At 37.6% G+C, this 18,218-nt stretch overlaps 1 protein-coding gene across 4 annotated transcripts in view; it reads right to left on the bottom strand.

Annotated features, from left to right (window-relative positions):
* COL6A6 (collagen type VI alpha 6 chain) overlaps positions 1–18,218 on the bottom strand; it is a 50,386-nt gene that overhangs the window by 30,754 nt on the left and 1,414 nt on the right. The window contains exons 2-11 of one of the 4 annotated variants that reach the window (XM_068674527.1): positions 17,564–17,644; positions 16,964–17,025; positions 12,331–12,416; positions 10,815–11,402; positions 8,738–9,355; positions 7,634–8,257; positions 5,990–6,541; positions 4,633–5,181; positions 3,518–4,102; positions 1,395–1,970 (exon numbers count right to left, since the gene is read on the bottom strand). In XM_068674527.1, coding sequence (XP_068530628.1) covers positions 1,395–1,970; positions 3,518–4,102; positions 4,633–5,181; positions 5,990–6,541; positions 7,634–8,257; positions 8,738–9,355; positions 10,815–11,402; positions 12,331–12,403 — 4,165 coding nt within the window. In that variant the 5' untranslated portion in view covers positions 12,404–12,416; positions 16,964–17,025; positions 17,564–17,644. Of the gene's footprint in view, positions 1–1,394; positions 1,971–3,517; positions 4,103–4,632; positions 5,182–5,989; positions 6,542–7,633; positions 8,258–8,737; positions 9,356–10,814; positions 11,403–12,330; positions 12,452–14,908; positions 14,930–16,963; positions 17,189–17,563; positions 17,645–18,218 lie in introns of those variants that run through there. The other 3 variants (XM_068674526.1, XM_068674528.1, XM_068674525.1) reach the window with 3 other exon arrangements.

The following is an 18,218-nucleotide window of genomic DNA, read 5'->3' as shown; positions in this document are numbered from 1 at the left end:
TTTTTTTTTGGACCCCACCATTCCAGCAAACATCAGCCAGTTTTGCTGTGTTTAAGATCTCTCAAGCCCAGGGTGCAGCAGAGTTAACTTTATTTGTTCAATGATTTTGTGAAGTTATTTCTATTTGTTTCACCATTGTTACAAAAAGCCTTAGACAAGGAGTGTGGTCATCACAGTGTGCCTTCCTCACAGTGAGTTTCTGATCACTAGGGGAATTAAACGTGGAGAGCTAGGTATGATCAGTTTTATGGTATAACAAAGACAATAAACAGTGTGTATCTGACTCTTTTAAGATGTTATCTTTATGGTAAATATGCAGGGAAGAGGAGCTTTAAGGACAGTCACAGTCCCTGTAAAAATGGGATCACAGAAAGAGAACTGCTCCAGCACATTTTCTTCCCGCTGTCCCTAATCAATCCCACCCATTTACACCCCAGCAGGTCCCTTCTTTACATTCAGTGGAAAAAAAAATCATCTTTTTGATTTGTCATTTGCCACCTTTTCTATTGCAATTTAAGAAACGCCTACAGTATTATCCTTCTGTGTAACTGGCATGAGTACCTAATTTTAAAGAACAATTTTGTGGGTTTTCTGCCTCCATCTTCCCACGACTAGGTGACTGATACTGCAGCACCATGTTAGAATAAATTCAGATACAAAAACAGGATCCAACACCTGATAAAAGTTGCTACATTAATCAAAGGCACAACTGAACCTTTTGCTCGATTTGGGGTTGAGAGCTTCTCAGGCTGTGCAGCATCCCTGGAAGGGCATCCAATCTACCCTTGCCACCAATCAGATGTAGTAGGAAATACTGCCTCCTGTTTCTTATGTAGGGAAAGCTTTTGGGTAGCATTTCAGCATTACTGTGAATTTGCTGCTCACACCATGCCAACACTTCCCGCATAACTAAGGCTGGATTTTCCCACACTCCCTTCTCAACAGTGCCGGTGTAGGACTTTTGTCAACAGCTGCTACTGACAGACCCTTTGGAGCAGGATGGTCATGGTCAGCTGTAGATGGAGAAGTTAGTTTTTTTGAAAGGCTCTTCTATAAATATCACCAATTTGTATTTTTTTTTCTTTTCTTTTCTTGTGATTAGAATATTGAGGGCATGTCTTCTCTGTCTCCTTTTAGACACTGAGGAGCTATGAATGTGAATGCTAGATGTGAAGCATTGTCTCACCTCAGAAGCTATCTAGCAAAAAGCATAATAGTTCTTGACTGAAGAAAGTGCACATTTAGAAAGATACAAAACTGAGTAACCTGAGCAGAATTCTTTGGTAAAACAGCTGCGTTGCTTCTTAGATAGTTTTGTTACTTCTGACAGGGTGTGCATGCAGCCATGTAGATATTTACCATTATATACCCAACAAAACATTTACATTGCTTACCCTCGCTAGGACGGTCTTTGGATTCACAGAGCTCATCGACAACAGTCCTCTTGATGTTTTTCAGGGCATCAAAGTTCTCCACTGTGAACACTCTCCTTGCATCACCAGCTGTTCGAAGCAGATCAAAGGCATTTATAAGCCCTATGCCAACTGCAAAGACATGTACCCCATCACCTCTCAAAGCCACAGCTGCATCCTCCACATCGTCATGAGAGTTCCCGTCTGTAATCACAACGAGGTTCTGTGAAACTCCTCTCTTCTTGCGGCCTCCATGGGCAGGCTCAAAAAAACTATGAACAAACCTCAGTGCTTTCCCAGTGTATGTAGTGGATTGCATTTGTTCGATTCTGTCAATGCGTTCCTTTATGATGATGTTATTGTAGTACTCATTAAGAGAAAATTCTTTCTGGGGTTCAGCACTGTACTGGACTACCCCAACATGCACTCCGTTCTTAGAAATAACAAAACTGTCCAAAACATCTTTCATGAAGTTCTTCATGACAGAAAAGTTACTGTTTGATATGCTTCCTGATCCATCCATCAAGAACATCAGGTCTGCCACTTGTTTGTTGCAAACTTAGGGAAAAAGCAGGGAAGGAACACAAAACAACAACAAAATTATTGAGGAACATAATTTTGGCACTGTTTAACCTTTCCTTTTTCTCTTCAGTGTAAGCTTTTACTCACAAAAGCTGTTCACAGAGAGGTCAAGACATCATCTATCCATCATCTAACTTCAACCCTGTGACCTTCCATGAGATAAAAGTAATTTTTTTCCCAGCATTAACTTGCAGAAGGAAACACAGTTCTTTACATAACAGCTAAACGACTGCCTGGGGGAGTCATAACAAAACAGAACTTGTAACCACTGTCAACCCCTCAGCTGAGGAATGTCAGAATTTACCTACCAATAAAGTTAAATCAGTATGACTACCTCACTCAAAATATTCATCCTCTCTTGGTACCTGAAAGGCCACTTTGGGGAAAAAGCACTTGAACTGCATGACTTCTGTGGAGAAAGTTTCTCCCTGAAGTGGAGAAATTTCTTGCCTGTCATTTTCATTGCCTAAGCAGAGTTCCAAATATGTTATAAGCAGAGTTGCAAATATGCAAGATTTATTGGCAGCTTCTATTCAAGGTGTCAAAGGTGTATTTCACTGGATCTAATTGCTTGGTAGAGAGAACCTGATACTGTTTGTTGTGCAGCAAGAAAAAAGGATGGACAAGAAGCCATCTTTCCAGCCATCGTGGACAATTATTGAGCTGGTCTGCCTGATTAGCGGGAAGTTTACCCTTCCAGCATAGCCATGGTGCCTGTCTTTACCCTGGAAGCACTGCAATTTGTGTCCTTTACATTTTTTTCCACACAGAATAAAGCAAAAGTTTTATTACAATAGCTTTCCCTTGCTGGGACCTAACAGTGTACCATCTGAATGCTGTATCATATCCATCCTAACACTTGAGGGAATGCAGAAGACATTACTGCACAGAATCTTACTGATTTGGGTGACTACAAGAAAGAAATCAGAAAAGGGAAATGAGTGGAGGGAAGTGGAAACTCTTTGCCTTTAAGAAGTAAATCTATCATCAACTACTTTTCCATGCATAAATCAAAAATAGTTAACTGTGCCCCATAACAGAATAGATGCAGGGATAAACACCATCTCACTTTTAACGAAGCTTTAACAATAAACTAAAGACCCTGACTGTAAACTACCTATCTTCTAGACAGAAAATGAGAGAAAGAAGAGTAGAAGGGATCACAGAGAAACAGGATCCTCAAGAGAGAATGGCCTCAATATATGGGGGAGCCAGGGCACTGCTCAAGTGTAGAGAATTGCTTTGTGTTAAAGAAAATTAGTTGCTAGGACTTAGAAGAAATCTGCCTCCATTTATCAGTGTAAGAAGCCTCTTGAAAATAGCTGATGGAAGCCCATCAGTAGAAGGTAACTTTTGAGATTGCATTTAATATGTACTGCATTTTAAGCAGAGAACTGTCACCAGACTTTTCCACTTATCCTCCTATTACGTCCACAAAATATATTTAACACCAATCTTTGCTTTTAACAGTCTGCATAAGTGGTAGAAAAAGACCTAGTAGATCTATCCAAAAGTATCTTTACCTGGCTTAGATTTCTCACACACGATTTGAGCAAGGTTTTTATGTATGCTTTCCAGTGCATCATAGTTCTGTGCAAAGTATAATCTTTCTTGATCTTCAGTAATCTCTTTAAGTTCTGCTCTGTCTGCTTTGCTTATTCCAACAGCAATTAAGTTGATTTCATCCTCCTTCAAAGCTCTTATGGCCATGGGAAGGTTGGCTTTATCTGATGGTACAGTTGGTTCATCAGTAATAAGAATAAGGATCCTAGTGACAGCAAGATACGACGGACGTCCACCATGGTTCACATCAAATCTCTGCCGGGCAAAGTTCAAAGCTCTTGCAGTAAAGGGCTTGCCTGGCAGAGGCTTCAAGTTGAATATTTTTTTTCTAATCTGAGACTTGGAGGCATATGAATTCAATGAGAAATACACCTCAGGCGTAGAGCTATAGACCACAACACCAAACTGAACTTTGTCCACCCCAACCACTGAGGTATTAACTACTGCTTCTATCAGATGATGCACATTTTTAAATTGCAGGTCTGTAACACCAGATGATCCATGCACTAGAAAGATGATATCAGCAACTTCTGCTCTCTTGCACACTGTTAGTGGAAACAAAAACAAAACAAAACAAAACAAAACAAAAAAGTTATAATTCTGTCTCTCTTCCTCAGCCCCTTTCTTGCATACTATTATTGAAAACAGAAGAAACAAAGAAACAAGGTTATAATTCTGTCTCTCTCCCTCACCCCTTTCTGTCTTTCAACCCTTTGTGTAGGGATTTTTGTTTCCATATTCCAGCTGTAATCTTAAAATGCAAAGACACTGCAGAAGCCTGAAAGCAAAAGCTTGGGTGTCTTCCTTAAAGAAGGGGAAATATTTACCTACCTTCTCGTAAGAAAAAGAATGAGATCACACCCCATAAAAAGAACAAGTCTATTTTTTTATACTGCTTTTCATTCCACTGCCACTGTGTATCATTATGGAGAATAGAGCTTTATATCATACCATGAACAGAAAAAAAAAAATGTTGCCTTACAAAGAATTAACAGGAAAGAAAAAGAAAAATAAAAAAGAAAAGACAAAAAAATAACAAAAGAAAAATACAGAGATGGATATCATCACTACTTACAATCCTGTTGATTACAAATTTCAAAGAGAATCTTCTTTTGTATGAAGTGAAAGTCATTCTCAAAGAACACTTTGTCTTGACTGCCAGTAATCTCCAAAAGCTGCGAATTGTTGGCACGGAGCATGTCGATAGCAAATATAGTTACGCCTTTCTTCCGTATGGCCCTGGCTGGTTTTACTACAGAATCGTGGGATTCCCCATCAGTGACCACTATTAGGTATTGTTTCAATTCAGGACGTCCTCCTTTGAGTCGATCAAAGTAAGGGGCGGCAAGGTTCAGTGCTTTCCCAGTCTGTGTTCCTGTTCTAATCTGCTTCATTTTCTGAATGGCTGTCCCCATATCAGCTGCAGTGTTATATCTGTCAAGCTGGAACTCTTCTCTCATTTTAGAGCTGAACTGAAGTAAGCCAATTCGAACATTATCAAGCCCAACATCTACGTTGTTCACAAATGACTTCATGAAATCCTTTACCTTCTGAAAGTCATCTGAATGGACACTCTCTGAGCCATCCACGAGGAAAACAACATCAACTTTCACGTTTTTACAGACTAAGAAAAAAGGAAAAAAAAAAAAAAAAAAGAATAGGCTAAAACCACAAATCTCTTCTCACCTGCTCTTTTAACATTTCAGATGGATCAAAACCCAAAAGACAGTAAATGGTAGAATGGGCGGGTAGATGTAGTCAGTAGATCTGTCAAAAAATAACTGACTGCAGAAGGTAAACTGGAGGCTTAACAGCTAACATGTAAACAAAGGCTGGAGAGTGCTCAAGATGCCTTTGTTCATCCCCCAACTTCAAGAGAAAGAATTCTGCTACTTGATACAGCCGCTTTCCTCCAAGCTATTATGTGGTGCAGAAAGAGACATACACAATCCCTGGATAAGAGTAGCTTGCACATGTCGGAAAAACATCCCCTGACTTGGGTATTGAAAAATCAGAATTTATTTCCTTGTGAAAGACAAGTGTTCTGCAGTGCTCAGACTGCTTACCTGTTCAGAACCACAAGTACCCAGTGTTAGACTGCAGGCAATTATCACTGGGTTCTTTGTCTCTTCTCACAAAATGTGGTTGGGTCAAGACAAAGAACAAGTACTTAGACTTTTACTATAGGGCACTTTCCCAGTTGAAGAATTTCAATATCTGCTACTTAGCTTTATTTTATATTGCTCATTGAGTAGTAAAATCTGTACATTGAAAGAAGGTTACCTAGTCTTGAAATGGCAAAGTACGAGATTACCAACACACAAGTCTTTATTTCTGATATGTAGCAATATCATTTTCAGTATTAACAAAACATGTAAGTACATTCTAATACTAGCTGCTTGGAAAGGATCAGGCTTAGGAGATGCTCTTACCATTTGTTGAACAGATATTTTGCACAATTCCTTCTTTAATATTTTTCAGGGAATCAAAGTCATTCACGAAATACACTCTCTCTCTTGTTTCTGCTATTTCCTCCAACTGTTGTTGAACAGCTTCCTTGATGCCGATGGCATAGATAGTGATCCCTTGTTGCCTCAGCTCACCTGCTGCTTGCTTCACCTCATCTTCAGATTTACCATCTGTAATCACTACCAGGATCTGTGGAACATTTTCCCTAAACGCCGTTTGGAACAGACTTTTCATATATTTTAATGCATCTCCAGTTCTTGTACCTCCCCCTATTTGTTCAATATTACTAATTGCCTTTATTAAATCATCCATTTGGTCGTGCTGGCCAATCACGAATTCTGCCCTTGACGCAGATGCATACTGAACCACACCAATACGAACATTGTTGGCACCAACTTGGAACATTCTGGTAGTCTCATTCACAAATGTTTTAATGTCTTCAAAATCAGTTGGATATATGCTGCCAGAGCCATCAATCAAGAAATAAATGTCAGCTTCCTCTGTGTTCACGCAACCTAATTAGTAAGAAAAAAAGACAAGGAGGGGGGGGAGGAGGAGGGTAGGGGATGGAAAGGGGGAGTTACAAAAGTTTTGACACTTCCAAGAGTGAGAAAAATCACTTAACAACTTTGCAATCCTCACAAATAGGTACCTAAACAAAAGTAATTTTATTTGAGAAAAGCCTTTCAGTCCAAAAATCTTGTAAAATCTTGGGTGTTTAATAAATAGGATAAGAGATGTCCAAACTTCTCTACAAAAATAAAATATGTCAAGAAGATAAAAAGGAGTAATGAAACCCGTTGTTACTGGTACTGTTACTTGTAAAAGGATAGCAAGCAGGATGAAATAGAAGTCAGGACTGCAACAGTTATTAAAGTGAGAAAAATAGAATAAAAGTAGATAAGATGAGGTACAGTAACAGTGTGACAGCCTGAAAAGACAAAAAAAAAGGAAGTGTATCTAGAAACAAAGCTAATTTGAAAAAGAATGGTAAGAGACTTTACTGGGAGAGACTGGGTAGAATTTAGGTGTGAAAATAAAAATATTACTAGGATTTGTATCATTATGAGACTAGCCTCCTGAACTGGTATTAACAGCATGGCCTAGCTACTCCTAGAGGTGAGAGATGACAATATTTCATCAGTGTCAGAATTCAGAATTACTATAAACTTCACATGGTTTTGACAAGTGCAAAGAACATTAAAGGAGAGATGTCATGGAAAAAATAACCTGGATTCAAGTAACTGAGACGTGACTCAGTCTACCTGTAAATGTTGTTAAGCTGTAGGAACCACTACAACTAACCTGAAGAATCCTGAGCAGAATCATGTTCACCTGAATGTGAGGGAGACTTGGAATTTGCTCAAGTGAAAGCAGCAAAGGCTTCCTGACACTTGCTTCTCCCAAAAGGCAGGAATAAATAGGGGAGGGTTCCAAGCAGGGCAAATATCAGCTGGAGGACATTCAGGTCCATCAGCAACAGAATTTTATAAACATCTCTAAAATCTGTCTGAATTTTTATTTCCTCTTGAATTAAGTACAGATGGTGTACATATCAGCAACAAGCCTGGCAGCACTGAAATGGCATTTTTATGTATGCTTCTTACCTTCTTTCACATTCTGCGATTGTAATGGGACTACAAATGTACTTTTCACAATATCATTACAAAGCCGTTTATTTATTTTCCATCTGATATTTGACAACTGTAGAAAATTCTTCAGGGTGGTGACATGATTCTTTGGGGGATATGTTGCAATTTTATCAAGCTTGCTGCTCTCTGTGGTATTCTGGATGCCCACAGCATAGACAGTGACACCTTTACGTCTTAGTTTAGATGCTGGTTTAGTATAATCGTCCAAGGATTGACCATCAGTGATAACCACAGCAATTTGTTGCACTCCTTTTCTCTTCCTGCTGCCTGCCTCTCGAGTAAAAACCTTATTCCTTAGAAATTCAATGGCTGCTCCAGTGTATGTTCGTCCACCTCGATATGGTAAATTCTTTAGGTAGTTCAGGATTTCCAGTTTATCCTTGAATGTGTTCAGGGTGAACTCTAGTCTTGGTTCATCACTGTACAGCACTAGCCCAACTCTTACATTCCTTGGACCAATATCCAGGGCATCAACAACTTTTAAGAGAAATGCCCTGATCAGCTGGAAGTTTTTTGACCCAACTTTGCTGGATTCATCCACAAGAAATGCAATGTCTGCAATAGTTGCACTGGAACACACTAAAAGTAAAATAAACAAAAGGAAGATAAGATTAACGTAGGTCACACTGTGGGATAGTTGGTGAGACAGTCAGAACACTGTTACAGATGAGACTCAAGGTAATATGCAAGATGCTGCTACAATAACACATTAAATCCAAATCCTAAAAGTGCAGAAGAGCAGAGATTTATGTATTGATTTTCAGTCAAGAGATCATGTTTATTTCAGTGATTTCTTTAACTGCCCCCTTTTGCCCACTACAGCAAACTTTGCAAGACAGGTGGCTTTCCTCACTGTACTGTAGAGTAACTGCAAATCAGGAAAACTTGGGATATTAGGGAAGTTATTCTGTGGTTAAATTCAAACTCTCCTATGGCCATTTTTTGGAAACAAAACCCAAGGAAAATCCAAGGAAAATTGTTCCCTCAGTCAGAAAAGGCAACTCCAGTGCAGCCAACCCTTCAAGACTACCAAAGTTTTGCTCTTTTGATGCACCATACCTGCTGGCACCGTTTGATCAAGTTCATAAAGATTCTGGACTGAGGCTTCCACACCAGTAACAATTCTCTGTTGCACAAACTCAACTTTGTTTACTCCATAAAAGTAAGTTGCATTAGAGGGGTAGCTTTCCGCTGTTTCTACCCTGTCAAAGTCTTCAACTTCTACCCTGTCAAAGTCTTCAACTTCAACTGTGAAATTTTTCACTCCCATCTCCTCTAACATCCGGATTGCCCCCATGATATTTTTACTGGATCCAGAGGACGTGAAGATCACTACAGTCTGTGGAGTGCCTTCGTTGATCCGGCTTCCAAAAGTATCCGTAAACAAGGTTTCCAGCAAAGACTCCAAGGCAATTCCATCCTGTGATGAGTCTCCAGTGAGAACGATGCGCTGAATGTGGTCAAGGATCTCTTCTTTCTTTTCATAAGAGTTCAGCGCAAACCCCACCTCTCCCACACCATTAAACTGGGCTAGGCCAATCCTATACTTGTCAGTCCCAACATCTAGCTGTTCGACTATTTGGGAGATGAAATGTTTTACTCCGTCAGATGCTGAATGCTTCGTGGTCGCAGTGGAGTCAATGAGGAAAATAATATCAGCATATTGTTTTGCAAATGCTGCAGAGAGGAAAAAAAAATGTAATAAATGAGTTGCTGAAATACTGTTAACGTATATCCAGACCTGGCTTTGAATGCAATCTAAACAAGAACCTTTTCATTGATCTTCACAGTTTTAAATTTGGACTTAAGCTCTACATCTACAACATACCATGAATCATGCTATTCAATTACTGTTGAATTATATTTTGAAAAATTAAACAAAGAATTCTAAAGAAAGCAGCCGTCTAAAAAATGGCTTTAAAATGTCTTGAGAAACCTTTACACCTGACAGTATTTATACAGATAGAAGTTTCATCTGCCTCCAACCGAATCTTCTACTTACTACTTTGGGAGTGAGATTGTATGTTTTATCATTCCATTCTAGTGATATTCCATTAAACAAGGTCCTCTATATCAGCTGGAATCTAGGTTACGTTTAAGACTTTAATCCAACTGAACGCTTCAGAATAAACTCACCTTCCTAACAATCCCATGAGGAATTGTTCCAAAAGGCAGACAGACCCTTTAAATATCAGAGGAGGCACCAGAACATTAATAAAATTATTCTAACTTCACTTACAGTCATTGGAAAGAGACACACATTTCAGGAGGGCAAGTCAGGTGCAAGTCAGATGACACTGGGCCTAAACGCACCCTTCGGTATAACAGTTTATGATGGAAAAGGGGATTAAACCAACTGCCTAAATACCAGCACAGCCTCTAATCCCTAACTTTTCTCATTGAGAGAACCACATTGACCTCTGCAAAACTAAGAAACAACATAATGTATTTACAAATTAAATTTTATATTTTAAATATTTATAAGTGATATAAACACCATTTTTTGCTTTGATTTTAGTTTTGCTACCATGCCTCCTTATATATATATATAAATTCCTTCAAAATACATTTTCTGTGAATTCTGCTGTTCAGCAAGTATACTGAAAGGATGGGAAAATATGGCTCCCCTTCATTTTTGAACATTCTAGGAGTGACAATCTCTTAACTAGGTTTTTGGAAGAATTAAGATAGTTACAAAAAGCATAGCTTGATTGAGAAATAATTCAGATAAACTGCTCAATGACATCAAAACAAAACATTTTCTATAAAAGTCTCTACCAGCTCTAAAAACATCAAATTGAATGCATTTCAAAGAATCTGTGAATCTAACCCTGATTTTCTTTGCAATACATTAAGGCTCTGCTTACAGAGAGCACCAAGTATAAGATTAATTTCCTTTGTTAATAATTAAACCTCAATGACTTCAACACAGGCACTGAAACATGTTAAAAAGAACAGGGATGTCCATCCTGAACAGTGACCTAATTAAAATTATCCCCATTATTTTCAAGTGTGTTATATGACAGTAACGCTGGTGTAAAATAGCATCAAAACCACATCCACTTTTCTACACCTTTTCTCACAATTACACAGTATGAACAACTGAAATGGTACCACTATAAGGACAAATGCTTACCTTCAACCTGGCTTTCAATTGCAAAGCAGAAGTTTTTCAAAAGCTTTGTGGAGAGAGCAGGAAGGTCATCGAAACTTTTGATGTTATACAGATATTTATCGAAAGGTTTGCTGGCTATTTGCTGAAGCTCAGATGTATTCCGGACACCAACTCCGACAACATAAATGGAAATTCCTCTGTGTCTCAGTTTCTTGGCAGGCAATTCTACTTCATCACTGGATTCTCCACTGGTGATAAGAATCATTAACTGTGGGACATAAACCTTAGCTCTGCTACCAGCAGATTCATTGAAATATGTTGTGCTGACAAAATCCAGAGCTTTCCCTGTGTACGGTTCTCCACCGTTATATGGTAAATCCCCAATCTGCTCCAAAACACGAGTTTTTGATAAATACTGATTCAGCAAGAACACTTGGTAAGTTTCATCACTGTATTGTGCCAGCCCAACTTGGATTGCATCATGGCCGATGTCAAGATCTGAGACCAGTGAGGAGAGGAATTCAATCACCTTCTGAATGTTTTCCTGGGCAACATTTGTTGAAGTATCCACTAAAAAGACAACATCTGCCAACGTGGCTTTTCTGCAAGCTGCTCAAGGAAGATGACAAAAAAGAATGAATTATTGTAGTTTCTTTAGCTTTGTTCATGAGCAAGGAAGAGCCAAATGTACATTTTATTTTTCATGAAATAAATTCTGTGTTTTGTGTTTCTGCCTTTCCATTCTTCCCCTCACCTCTTCCCTTCTCTCCACCCCTCACCCCCATTATTTTAAATATTTTACAGGTAGATGTGTTCAAAATTCATCAGTTAAGAGTTGGTATTATTGACAACTAGTTAACAACATATGGAAGACACAGGAAGTTAAAACCTATATTTTGGCAACATAATGCAATTCTATATGCTTTATCTAATATCTTCCCTATGATATTTTAAGATTTATCTAAGATTTATCTAACATATTCCCAAATATCTTCCCTAATATCAAACCCATTGACCATTGTGCACAAAAAGCCTTGCAAAATCTTGGAGTTCTTTGTCCCTATACTCCAAGATCCACCTGCCAGGAAGATAACGTCTGCTATAGAAGCTTTCCTACAGACTGAAGAAACATTGTTTAATTTCCCTGTTTTCCTACAGAATGTGTAATCGAATAAAATTGCAATATTGCTTCCTGTTTGCTTTTCAGAATCTGACACCTTTTGGTCTTTTGCAGAAAAATCTTCCATCTATCCTAGTAAATTTTCAGCATTCATTAACTCCTTCTTTTCCCCTGTTCTTCATATAGAGTGTCTGAGGCTAAAAACAAATTTTAATGAGCTATTGCACATTATTTTTCTGTTTTTCAGACAATTCTCCTAACCTAGTATAAATATGTGCTTCATAAAAATATATCATATCATCCCTAGTTAAACAAAGAATAAACTGTCACCAATTCTTCATCTTTCTCTTCAGAACTGGATGCACCTGGGAAAAAGAATTGCTATGAGTTTGAAGAGACTTTTCTTTCATGTATTACCAGTCTGCTGTGCATCCATAGAGCAGAAGGTGGATACAAAGAGAAGAACAAGAAGAGGTTTCCAGTTATCCATTTTGAACGTCTCCCTAGAAAAACAAACACAGTAAGAAATACAGAGCATTATTTCCTCAGAAGAAGTTTATTAATTGTGGGGAAAATGTAAAAGCACATTTTATTAACATCATGGAGGCTTTCTAGCTGTATACATTCAAAGCAACACTTCAAATTCATGTTTTCTTCCCTCAGGTTGTAACAAACATGTTTTGAACACAGAGCTGTTAGTTTGGACACTGATGTACAGGATATAACTGAAATGAACCGTTCACAGACATACCGTGTTCTGATTTATACAACTATATTTACCGCAATCCCAAATTCAAGTAAAAGCAAGTTATTCACAAGGCAAGATTAATGGGAATTAAGCTTCCAAGATTCCCTGCTAGCCTTGGAAATCCCCACCCACACATTATTTAAAAGAAAATTTTGGTGGCTGCCTCTGTATAAGATAGACATAGATAAGAACAAGCATTCATTTACAAATTAAACATGCCAGTTGACCAGTAATGAAGACACATGGCGTATAATAGAGCAAAAACTCAATGCTAATGGAAATGGGAATGAAGAATCTCAGCAAGAAAGTACAAAATTAAGCCACACTAAGCTTAAGAATATTAAACAATGAAGAACACAGTTTTGAAAGGCTTTCAATTGTAGAACACATGTATACTAAATAGTTTAAAGAATAAAATAAAATAAGCCAGGGCATAATGATGGTCTCTGTTTCATTTCTTATGTCTTTCTTTATAAAAGCTAGCACTTGCTTGTATTTTTTTAATGTTACTTAGCTGACATGTTCATGGGAATACCCACCCTAATCCTCAGATTTTTCTTCTGGGAAGAGGTCTTACATCCTATCTGTCAACTGACTTAACTCAGATATCATGATCAAGCATGTGTTTAAAAAAGACATTCCATTAAATAACTGAATTGACTGAAAAAGGCATTCCAGGCATTGGGGTTTCACTAAGAATCTCATACTTAATATACAGCTTGCACTAGAGGCATATTTGAAAAATGCATGGCTACTTATCTTCACGTTCTACTGTTCTACCATCTGTATAGAACAAATTTTATACCAAGCACTGCTGAACTACTAGAAGTATAGAATGATCCAAACTCTGCTTTGTCTCAGGCTATTGTTTGAATACCTTGGCTCATCCTGGCAGACACTCAGAACAAAGAGATAGCTTGAGCTACTTATATTTGAGGCTCAAGTTTGACACAGAGTATAACTTCAGTAGACCCTGGATCCTGCCTTTTTTTTCTTTTTTTTTCTTTAAAAAAAGAAAATCAGGACTTCTGGAACTCTGATGAGAACAAGTCATCTATGATCTAACTTCAGAGTTGACTTGAACACAAATTTCTCCAGCATCTGTCTCTCTTACATTGCTTTAAGGCCTAATATCTATGCTGGATTGGATACTGCCTAGACTTATTAGTAGCAGAGACAAAAATGTATGAGAAATTACACAAAAACAATCAGCAGGCAAAAAAACAAGCCAGATCATCCTCCCAGCAGCTGGAGGGATTCCTAGGCACACTCGTTGGAATCAAAAAGCGTCTTTCTCAGAAGCAACCCCTCTCAGTCACGGGTAAATTCCTGTGGTGAAATGATGAGGAACTGAATCTATAAAGAGGGAGAGGATATCCAAGATATTGCTACAGTATAAGCTGTTATGGATATCCAAGATATGGCTACAGCATAACAGCTTAATCCACACATTAGATTTCTCAATATCTTCAGGGTATGTGCTGGGGGCAGGATATGTACATTCCCACGCATATTGTTTCTCTTTATTTCTGTCACTTTTGTTTGATGAACATCTGCTTGCCACTAGTGTCCAAAAAGTCATATCAGAACAAAGATCCATTTTGACCAATCCCTTATCTTTGACAATGGCTACTACTAGATTAAGGAAAGTATAAAAAGAAAGTTAAGCGATGCAGGGATATTCTCCCTTCTCCACAGACCGTTTCAAATGTTTTCAGGTTACGTTTGGGTGAAGAACACACTTTCCACAAGTTCTTCTAATTTCTTTTGAAACCAGCTGCAGTTTTGTATTGCTGAGCCAATTTGATTGTTTATCATATTCTCAACATCAACATCAGTTATGTTCTACTGGAAAAGCAAGTCAAGTATTTGTGAAGATAAAGTTAATGACCAAATTCTGCTGTTAACACTTCATTACACTGGGCTTTAAATTATATCTTGGATCTGCAAACACAGTTCATTGGAAAAACCGCAGCTGGTCTTACATCATAGCATGAGATTAAGTTCCAAGTTCCTAAATTAATGGCATACAGTACTATTGTAAGTCTTGTAAATAACAAAAAGCAATGAATACAAATAATCTGCTTGAGTTTGTGTTCTACCCTTACGCAAGGACAGAACATCATTTCCAAGTATCATGACATTAAGCCACGTTCTAGTTCTTGGAGGGTTCTTTGGAATGTCTTGGAGGAGGAAAAAGCCACATCTGCTGTATTTCAAGGAAGATATCACATAGGGACACTTTACCTCTTACTAGTACTGCAGTACTACACCAGCAGGTGTTCCAGGTACCATACGGTCCTTAAAAAGGACAAGGGGAAAGCAAAACTTGATTTTGCACTTTGTGGAAAACTTCATCAATGTCTCTGCACATTGCAGTTTTCTTTAATAAGCACTTCTAAGAAAAGGAAAAACTGTGATATATACTGTCATATACCAAACCATACCAAATAAAAATGTTTTGCCATCAAAAAGCCATCTTCATATTTAAATTTTACTTAAATTTTCTATATGTATCCCTAATAGTTACAGACCCTCTTGAGTTCTCCCTGATCACTTTGACAGACTTTATTACTGGTTATCTATGTTCACTACTTTGCATCATTACATCAGCCTTTTTTACATGTTAATCAGCAAAAAACTTAAATGGAGGTAGATAAATATTTTAATGACTTCCAAAATAAAAAGAATTGGTATTCATTAGTGTATTGTGTATACCTCCTTTTATAGCAAAGTAAATGCACCAAAGCAGTAAGCATCTAGAACTATATGATTTTAACAAAGCGTAAACGTGTCTCTCAACACAGCCAGAAAATACCTATTCAAGGGCAGAAAATTAAAATGCTGCCACTAATTCCAAAGTTTTACTTTCCTGTAACAACAGTGGTGGAAATTTTTAGAGCAAAATTGAATTTGTGAAAAACTCAAGGGCACTAATATCACTGTGTTTCAGGTGTGTAAGACTGCCTGCAGTCATATATGCAAAACAGAGTTGATGTTTTAGCAAGGGGCTTGACTTTCCACAGTAATGTAACTATTTAACTATTCAATTTTGTACCAAAGTCTAGCCCTTGCTGTTACACAGTAGGATACACAGTAATTGGTGGCTATTGAGCTATGCAACTATTTCTACACTTCCTAGCAGCTTTAGTCTCTGTTGAAATCCTCCAGCTTCTTCCAACTTTGTGACTCACAATCTTCCCTGCTCTTACAGTCAGATACCCTGTCAGTAACCCATTCTGAGATCAGTCCACTATAGGCAACTTCTTTAAATACACAGAGAAACTGCAATTTTAAAATACATGCAGACTGATTTCCCTACTTGCACTGTTTATTTGGCTTTATCTTCATAAAACCACATGAACTTCCAGTCATAGGCTACATGCTGCATAAACAGAAGTATTTTTTGCCTCTTATGTGCATTCTTCAATATTCGCTAAACAAAAATGAAATTAATGTAATGGAAACCAAGTCATACAGCTCAGACACTGCAGTTCAAACCTTAAATTACTCAGAGACATGCAGTGCCACAGAGCATTACCAATTCTACATATTAAGCTAGCAAAATGTTAAGATGAAAACGTATTTGAACATAACACTGCGTATCTTTGGCTACCTAAACACATATATCAGTAGTTAATTATATAAATACATATAGGTATAATCTATATACGATATTAAGACAGCAATTACCACTTTAATGTTATTTTGTGAAAAGGCAAGGTGACAATTATTAAAATCCCTTAGAAACCAGCATAAAAAGTTACATATTTTACAGCATACTTTAATGTCATCATTTTTCCTTCTTGTTTGTTCTCAGAGACCCACCCATACATATACAATAAATCTCAGAGGAAGAAACAGATCAACAGTGCTTCTAAATTCTTTAAAGTCTTCATGAGGATTAAAAAAAAAAAAAAAAAAAAAAAAAAAAAAGAAGAAAAACAAAATATAATATAATCAGCTACTGTCCCAGTTTAATCTTCAGTTGCTTCAATGTTTTAATGTTTTATGCACTTAAAGAAAACCATTCTCTAGATTATTGCTGCCAGAGAGAAATGCACAGTTAGATGTAAAGATACACCTGAAGCACATTATCATAGATATTTTGAGGCAACATGTCTTTCACCTATGATTTATAATAACCATGCTGCATGCATGATCTCGCTGAACAACCTGATGTAGGGGTATTTTCCCTCTTCTGTTTGCATATATTAAGAGAAAGAACACAATTTTCTTGTGACAACTTCAAATCCCACCTCTATCAATGCAAATGAATATGATCATGTAGCTTTTTCTTACCTACTGAAGCACCCCTGTTAGATTTCTCCAGATTTTCACTCTGGTTTCATTTCTTCTGAAGTCTTTTGGGAAAAAAAAAAAAAAAAGAGTCCTGGAGTAGAGCAGACAGACAGCTTTGCCTCACTCACCCCTTGGTTATTCCTTTCTTCCTAACCCTTTTCTCTCACTGAAGAGAATTTAAAGCCTACTGATCTGTATGAGTTCCCAGTATCACCAAACAGCAAAGCCAAAGGAAATTCATCCCGCCCCCGCACCTGACTACTCTCCTCATATATCCACATACTGAATGAACTTTAACCATTAAGACACAGTAATACCAGAAGAAAGATAAATGTGGTTGTAGGAGTTATGTAAAATATTTACAGTGAGCTGGCATTTGGAAAACAAATAAATCTTATCAGTTTATCAGTTATTTCCTCTCTACACATCTTTTTTTTTTTTTTTTTCTCCTAGATCTTTTTGTTAACATTGAAACGTCTCAGGAAAGATGCAGCTTCACCTATTCTAGATTTTTCATAGGAAAGCTGGGTTTTCTAATGATTCCAGCTACAGTCCCATGGCTAGACACTGATTCAAGCACAGAGTCCCAGGGTGACTTACCTGACTTTGGAGGTTAGTGTGATCAGCACAAAGTTCCAGATGTTCCAAAAGGTGCTTTCATTCAGGGCTTAGAAGCCACAGCTGTAAAAGACGTGGCTATAAGAATTGAATACCTCCCATGTACACACACACAGGGTGCTAATTTATGGTTGTAATCAATAACATCTCTCTATATATATTTATATGTATTTCACAGCAAGGTGGATTTGTCTCCTACTCCAGGATTTATTAAGAGAGAGTAAAGGAGGTCACAATAAAAAAGCATTAAATTGACCAATAAAAAAGCATTAAAGCAGGAAACTAAATTTGTCAGGTCTTGTAAAACATGCCAGCTAAACTCCAGGGATGATACAAATAATTTGTAATATCTTTGCCAGTTCCTTTGACTGGAAGGTAGACAAAGGTGAACAGCATAAGGACTAAAAATATCAACGCTTTACCTGCACATGCTTCACTAACTCATTTAGTAAAGGATATTAAGCGATCTAAACACAAACCTTTCATTCATAAAAGCAGCTTTGCAAAGCCAAAAGTGCTTAGGAGACCTAGCAGATGTGACTCTTGCTCCCAAGAATACTGAGTGGGAAAGTACATGGGACTAAATACTCAAACCCAGTCTCAGCTGGAAAAAATTACTTTTATAAAAAGTCTTGCT

This window comes from Anas acuta, chromosome 2, assembly GCF_963932015.1.
Source record: "Anas acuta chromosome 2, bAnaAcu1.1, whole genome shotgun sequence".
NCBI classification, from domain to species: domain Eukaryota; kingdom Metazoa; phylum Chordata; class Aves; order Anseriformes; family Anatidae; genus Anas; species Anas acuta.
The sequence above is the reverse complement of the archived record's forward strand: the minus strand, read 5'-3'. Positions and strand labels throughout refer to the sequence as shown.